This window comes from Salarias fasciatus, chromosome 8 (genome assembly GCF_902148845.1).
Source record: "Salarias fasciatus chromosome 8, fSalaFa1.1, whole genome shotgun sequence".
Classification (NCBI taxonomy): Eukaryota; Metazoa; Chordata; class Actinopteri; order Blenniiformes; family Blenniidae; genus Salarias; species Salarias fasciatus.
In genome coordinates, this window is record NC_043752.1 from 8,807,943 (window position 1) to 8,815,556 (window position 7,614).

The following is a 7,614-nucleotide window of genomic DNA, read 5'->3' on the forward strand; positions in this document are numbered from 1 at the left end:
CTTCAAACAAAAACATTTCACACACACAAACACAAATACCCCTCCAAAAAAAAAAAAGTTTTTATTGTAGAAAGAAAAGGATCTTGAGTGGAGCACAGCTCCTGCAGGGAAGTTCAGTCGCTATGGCAACTGCGTTTCCCACCACTTCGTCACGAACTCGGAAAGGACCGAAAACGCCTTTAAAGCTGGACAGTGACACAAGGCACACAACCGCCTCTTTTTCAAGTGAGAAATGTAGCAAAAGGGAAACACTTTCTTCTTTTTCTGCAGCTCTTTGGCACAAGAGTTCGATTTTTGGGCCACCGATCCTTCGGCCCGCCATCCGCAGTTGTAAACACGCCACAGTAATACAGTTTTCTTAAATAGTAACAGGATGAAAATGGAACTTTTACCGACAACAAGAGGCAGAAACACACTTATTATAAAGTATTCATTGGCTTTTTAAATAAGCTAAAATGAGTCAGAGCTGACAGGTGTTACTGCTGCTGTGTTTTACACTTCCAGTCATGCAGGAATGAAACCAAGTTCTAGACAATTCCTGGAATCCCCCCCAACACACACACACACGCACGCACGCACAAACACATAACCGTGTGGTAGACTTCAGCCCTGTTCTGCACAACGTTTTCAAGTGAAACTGCAAAACTTCCGTTGCGTTTTGACGCGGTCCGTTTACCGGACAACGGTGCTGGTGGTGCAAGCTGGACTTTCTTCTCTCTGGAGTTTGCACGTTCTCCCTTTCAGTTTGTTTCTACAGGACCTTGGATCTTGATCACATCTGAATCTAAGCATGATGCCCCCAAAAGCACAGTTATTGGCAATTGGGTGTGTTGCAGCAACAAACCAAATCACCTAAATCAGAGTAGAAGATGACACTAATCCAACAGAAGCGTCAGAAATCATGAGTGAGAGTTCACAATATAGGTGATTTCTGGTGAGACAGCATCAAATGGATTTGTTAAGTTTTTTGAGACTTTGTTCAGCAACCCGGCGGGAAAATAAAAATGAGGCACCACATAAAACAGTCTGCCGTGATCAAACACTGAGCTGATTTTGAGTATCTGAGGCTGAAATGTTCAGTGAATCACACATTTTCTAGAGATAAGAGTGAGGCTCCCGCAGAAAGAACTTAGTTTCCGTTCCATGCACAGGCGTGCTCTTGTTCCAGACTTAACGCTTTTTCTCCACTTCATACCTCTTGAAAACTGCCATCGCTCACATCAAAGATCTTCGGTACTCTGAACAAAGCTTAGTATGAAATTAAAGCCGTTCGATATTTTCTGCGCAATAAATTAATTCTACTGTAAAAATGTTTCATGAGTTTTCTTAGAAGTCTGCAACACAGCACCATTAACACGCTGTGAGCTCAGTCACGGTCCTTCAGCGTCCCACAAGGCCTTGGTGTAAATCCACTCAGCCGTGTCTTCGCTCACAGGCGGAGGAGCTTGACTGAAGATGCTGACCAGCAGCATCAAATCCAGTCCACGTCGCAAGTGTGATGGTCGGACGTGTGAATAAACGATTTCAGGCACGGGCAAAAGGCTCGTCACCCGCGGGACAGAGGTCTGAAGCTCGTGATACGTCTGGGAATACGAGAGCTGGAGAGTCAGATGGCCATTGGGTCGTTCCTGATGAAGAGGCAGTCCCATATGATGCCGTCTCCACCGGGGAGATGGGTGGACGGCAGGAGGACTCGCGTAAACCAGTGACTGAGGAAAAGAAGGAAACACAACAAAAGACTTTATTCTGAATCCACAAAAAAACCCAAAGACACGCAGGTGTTTTACTCCTCAAAGGGCGGGAAACAGTCGGAACCAACACCAACACACACATCCTGCCAAGAAACTCCGGGTGGTTTGGTTTTGTTGAGAACTCAAACCGCGAATCTGCAGCTAAGACGGCTCCCCGTTTGCACATCGATGGATAAATGGAACATTAATGTGTCCGTGTAGTGGAAAAACTCAGCTGGTCCGGGCAGATGGACTCACCTCTTTTTCTCCACACCGAACAGCAGCTTCCAGTTGTTCATTTTCCCGTGATGAAATGGATTTCTGAACACCTGTATTGGAGAAAGAAGCCACCGTTATCGTAGCACGACGGCCAACGTTTTCGCCACTGCTGTTAAAAACGTCCCGACGCCCAGCTGAGGTCGTGTCGTTCCTTCCAGCACACATTTAACTTCCACTGGTGACAGCTGTGAAGTCCGGCATCTCCGCGTGAGTGTGCGTACCTTGCCCTTCTCCTTCTGTCTTTTGGTCTCTTTGCGGTTGATGTGGCGCTCCACGCTGGTCTCCCCTCGGCTGATCAGTATGGCGTGCCAAAGGGTGAGTCCTCCCAGGGCAACCGCCACCGAGCTGCACAGGAAGCGACGGGGACAACCGTTTCTGTGTGAGCTGTGACGTCGCGAAGCAGATCTCGGAAACGAGGGGAGGCGGGCTGCTCACCTGGTCAGCACCCAGAGGAAGATGATGCTCTTGTGGGCGGTGGTTTCTCTCAACGTGAAGTCAGGAGGAGGGGTTTGATAGTACGTCTGAGGGGATAAAGAATTATGTTCTGGGATGAGACAAGACATTCCAGCGCCGGTTGGAGATCGAGTTTTTAAAAAAATTTCGTTTTCGGTGTTTCTGAGCACCGCTGTTGTGTAAACAGACCGACAAAACCCAACGCAAGTTTTCAGCTTTCACTGGAAAACACTGTTGCTTAAACGGGGCCTTAAATAGACATGAGTGAGAGTACAAAGTAAGGATGGATTGTTTTTCTCTCTCCTGTTACATCTGTCATCTATCCGCTGTGCTCAGATTCCACAATCGCCCGACTGTACGACAGGCGAGCCGTACAGCACATTACAGCTTCGCTCCTGATCAGACATTAGAGTCAGTCGACAACACTCACAGTAACATAATTTAATGAACCAATTAAGGAGACACAGGCTTGCTGGTGGTTCAGGTTTAAAGAAAAATGTTAAAAAACCCACCTCAATGGCATTATAGGCATCCAAAAACAAGTTCCTGCTGCTGATGCTGCAGTAGATGCAGCCCAAAGTCATGTAGATGCAGAAGGAGAAGAAGTAGCGGTGGTTGAAATGACCCACGCAGTTGTTTAGCCAGGCTGGAAACAAGTTCAGTCCAACAAGCGCAACAGGTGGAAACATCAGAAAAATATATATATATAAAGAAACAACTCAAGTACTGGACTTCAGAAGAGAGTTTCAGAAGGATACGACAGTGATGGTCCATCTTCAAAACACACCTGTAATAGGAATATTGTACCAGGTTGGATTAAAAAAAACAAAAACAAAGTAACTTTTTGCCAACATAAGACGGATCTGATGATCTTACACGTTGCAGATGCTGCAGTGGTGCGTCCGCGGGGGTTTGGGAGTTATACACTTCTTACATATGGACACAGACGGTATGTTGATTTTGTCCTATGAGAAACAAAATCCAAAAATCAAAGGAACGTGGCACCATGTTTGATGGACAATGATCTCTAAAACCTAAAAAGGAGTGATCCCGGCTGAGTCGGAGACCCCTGCTGTGAGGAGGGAGGTACCTTGGGGGGGTGTCCGGGGGCGGTGGTGGTGGCCTTGTAGTAATGGAAGACCACCATGACGAGCAGCCAGTGGCCACAGCAGAGGTGCCACGCGATCCAGTGCGCTGGGTAAGTCCTGAGTATGGTGGGTAGGACGAACATATAGACGATGACCACGATCGAGGACGTCAGGATGGTGACGAGACAGACGAACACCTGACGAGACGAAACAGTGAAGATCCACTCAGTTAAAGGGGAAGCACAGTCAGTGGAGGTTAAAAGAATAAAAGTACTTACTACTCCGAACCAGCGGGTCACATTGTCTACGATCCAGTAGACTGGTTCAAAGGCACAGTCCAGCAGCGTGTCCGAGTTGGTCAGACTGTTGTAAAAGAGCGACCGGAGCAGCAGGTTGCTGTAACTCCACAGCTCCAGGATCCGGCCGCTGATCCACGGCTTGCCCCGGCTTCCTCTCTGCAGACGGCATAACCGGCACCAGCGCAGCGTGAGTCGCATGGCCCGGGAGAGCTGCCACCTCCAGCTGCTTCCTATACGCATGCCCCCGCCGCCGCCGCTGCCGCCTCTCCTACACACTCTGCCTTCCAGACACACGCACACACACAGACAGACGGACCAGCAGTTACAAATGCAGGCCGCGAAAAACAGCAGCTCCTCGTGACGAAGCCTGACGGCCGCCGGGGTTTCCATCGTCCGCCGGGTCTCCAAAGGGATTCGGTACGAATGGCTTCCGAACAGCGTTACAGCCTCCCCCGTGTGACACATGCCAGTCGAAGCGAACCAGGACGGGGGCTATCAGGTGATGAGCCCTCCAAAAAAACTTCTCCTGTTAATAATTCACAATAAATCCAGAAGCTTCTTACAAACTGGAGACATGCAGCGAGGTAACTCTGTAAGGGGGGAATGCCAAGCGGTGAATGTCTTAAGAAGGACCTTCAGAGGCTACCTGATCCCGGGGCATCATCTCATCAATGTGAGTATTGGTTACACAGATAAGACTCGTTCGGGTTCCCCAAAATTGGATGGCATTATTAATGAGCGATGCTCATGTGGGAGATGAAGTACAGTAAAAAGAAGCGACACGTCATACGCGACCAACAACTCTACCGACTTTTGGTTGTAAGACAGCAAATTAGAGTTACTTCAGGGTAAAAACACAGATTTGGGAATGAAATTCTGAAAAGAGTATGAATGAAAAATATTAAGAAATACAAGACATAGAGGCAAAAAAATAAAAAGAACAAAATGCCTAAGAATAACAAAACGTCTAGTATGAAGGGAAAATCAAAAAGTTCAATTGTGTTTGAGTTGCTGGAGCCACTGAAAATGCAACTTATTTAGACGGCAGCCCTCAAGGACAAAGGAAAACAACTTTCTGAAAACACTCTGTCTCCATGGAAACGGGCGGACATGTGCCACACGGCCATAATAAATAGCTCTTGTGCCCATGCGAGAGAAGATTGACATTAACAACAATAGCAGCCTCTAGAGTGGCATGACATTTTCCAAAATGTGTTCTCACTTGAAATATTGAGTAAACTGGGCTTAAGAGTGTTTTTTCTTCCAAGTTGGTCCTGTTAAAAGAAACTCGAGCATCATTGCTTTGTTCGGAAAAAAGCACCACATACTGATGCGGCAATGAAATGCGGCCGCAGGAGACAACCAGCAGTCCTTCAAGTAAATTACCTTATATAAAAAAACACTCTGCAAAGAGTTTGCAGTTTTCAAAGTTTTAAACTGGCACGAACCCTTGAACATTAACCAACAAACAACCGTTTTACTCGGTCGATCATCAATGTACGATCAAGTCAACGAGCGCCAGCAAACTCAAGACCTCTCGTTTAATTTAAAACATGAGTTACATTCATGTGAAAACTCTTTCATCTCTACAGTCAAAACCTTTCATATGAAAGTGCTCTCTAGGGAAACACACACACGTCCTGACTAATCAGCATGTTCAGCGGCCGGGATTCATCTAGAAGTCGTGTACCTGGCAGACAGAGGGTGGCACGCAGCGGGGCACCGCGGTCACTATGGCAACACGCTGCCCTAAATCTGCTCTCAGCTGAAAAGAAGATGAAGCTTTAGTTCATCCTCTGTGCTGTCGCCATGAATCAGGAGGAGGAGGAGGAGGAAGAGGACGTCTGCGACAGCTTTCACTTTTGGTCAGTCGACTGAGAGGACACTGATCGCCTGCGTCATCGAAAAGATTTTCACCCTCCCAACTCGTTTTATTCATTTTTTAATAAGTGTTATAACTAACGGGTCATGCTCAGGTTATTGGAAAACAAACATAAATATTATTTAGTTTTAATCTATTTTAATCACGTTTCATTCTGTCGTGCGCAGACTCAAGAAAAAAGTGAATAACTATGTATTAACATAGTTATTAAACACCAAGAGTAGTTTGTGTTAACAAAGAACTCCTCCCTTTCAAAACAAACATTTCTCCACATTAACATGGTCATATTGCTCCTCCAGGCAGCTACAAAGACAAACTATTTTTCCTGTTTGGTGAGCTGGGTCACTGTACTTTTTGTGGACCGCGACACTCGTTGATCAGGTTGATTATGAGTTGGTCATCCTTTTTTAATCAATGAGAAGTCAAACGCATCTGCCGGATCGCAGTGAATTCTTTGAGAAGCACGACAGCCAGAGTCACATGCCTCCAGAGCGTCACGACTCCCAGTCCACATTCACCAAGGACTTGGTAGTTTTTTTAGTTGAGAGTCACGCGTAATAGCAATCCAACTTTGACATCTGTCCATAAAAACATGCACGCACTCATCATTGTTCATGTTTATAGGGTCAGTGCACATTTGTGTGTGGTTTCGTTACAAAAACAAATAATAGCACCCACTAGTGGCCCAACATGACAATTACATCGTTCTCAGAGTTTCTGCAGTTTAAACCGGTTTTTAAAATGTTTGCTGTGTAAACACGACAGTTCAGTTTTACACAATCCAGATTCTGTTTGTAGTCATTATTTCAAAGTGTCCAGTTCTGCAATTTAGAGAGTGTTTCTATTGCTCCTTTAATTTGGGATTGTGCTGAAATCCTAAATCCGGATTAGGGCTGACTTTGACCTTCTCGTGGATCCAGGTGTGCTCACTCTGAACACGGCGCAGCAGCAGCTCCACATCGCCACAAACACACATTAAAACGACGTCTAAGAGGCCCACGAATGAAACAAGCTCATGTATAATATCGTATGATAAAAATATCTCTTCGTGACACTCGGAGCCCTCCCGGCTCCAGGCTGTCATGCTTTCCCATTAGCGGGCTAACCGCGGCTAGCTGCCTGCTGCACAAAAGTGAGCATGTGAGTGAGGGGGCCGGCTGCGAGGTGGAACTGACCTGGTCTGGAGAACCGGGCGGACAAGCCTGCGGAGCTGCGGTCGCGTCAGGTCATGGCCGGGCTGGAACTGGAGGCTTTGAGGTCCGAGCAGACCGCCCGTCCGCCCGCTGCAGAGAGAGGGAGCCCCCGGGAGCGAGGTGCGCCGCGAAGATCGTTTATCACACAGATGTTACATTAAAAAAAAAAAAAAAAAAATGCCACTATGCAATGGATCAGTAAAGAGGTGATGGGGGCCAAGGTGCCATGCTTCCCATTCTAGAAATTGGGTAGGATTTCATCAAGGGGAAAGTACGATCAGTTTGGGGACTTTTTAAGTGGAACCAAGTTACAACCTAAAGATTTCAATGTTTAATGTACAACACTGTCTAATCCTCCTTAACACATTTTGGAGGATGAGTTCAACTAGAGCTTTCTGTTGTACCACTAATACTGATTATCATTAGTTATTCTTAAAAATCTGACTGTAAATTCAGAATGGAAAAAAAAATCATTATTTATTAATTACTTAAATGGGGTTGAGAAAACGCTTTGGAGTGATACCTCTTCTCTCATTTTTCTCTTCGCTGCAGTGGAAGCGAGCTCACGCGCGCGTTGCATGCTGGGGAATGTAGTCATACTTGTGCAGTTGCGGCTGTGAAAAACTCACAGTATAGTAAATATTGAAATTAAACCGCTTTGAAAATGGACAGTCACACACAGTAGTGTGA

At 46.2% G+C, this 7,614-nt stretch overlaps 1 protein-coding gene across 2 annotated transcripts; it reads right to left on the minus strand.

Annotated features, from left to right (window-relative positions):
- Positions 1–36: 36 nt before the first annotated feature.
- Positions 37–7,036, minus strand: zdhhc16b (zDHHC palmitoyltransferase 16b). 2 transcript variants are annotated; one of them, XM_030097722.1, is made up of 10 exons: positions 6,907–7,036; positions 3,829–4,126; positions 3,553–3,747; positions 3,339–3,427; positions 3,221–3,249; positions 2,975–3,108; positions 2,445–2,530; positions 2,231–2,354; positions 1,989–2,059; positions 37–1,709 (listed from the first exon to the last, which is right to left on the minus strand). In XM_030097722.1, the coding sequence occupies exons 2-10, from the start codon at positions 4,087–4,089 to the stop codon at positions 1,607–1,609; spliced, it is 1,092 nt and encodes a 363-aa protein (XP_029953582.1). In that variant the 5' UTR covers positions 4,090–4,126; positions 6,907–7,036; the 3' UTR covers positions 37–1,606. The 2 variants fall into 2 exon arrangements, with proteins under 2 accessions (XP_029953582.1, XP_029953581.1); XM_030097721.1 differs by having other exon boundaries at positions 3,829–4,130; positions 6,907–7,027.
- Positions 7,037–7,614: the final 578 nt, after the last annotated feature.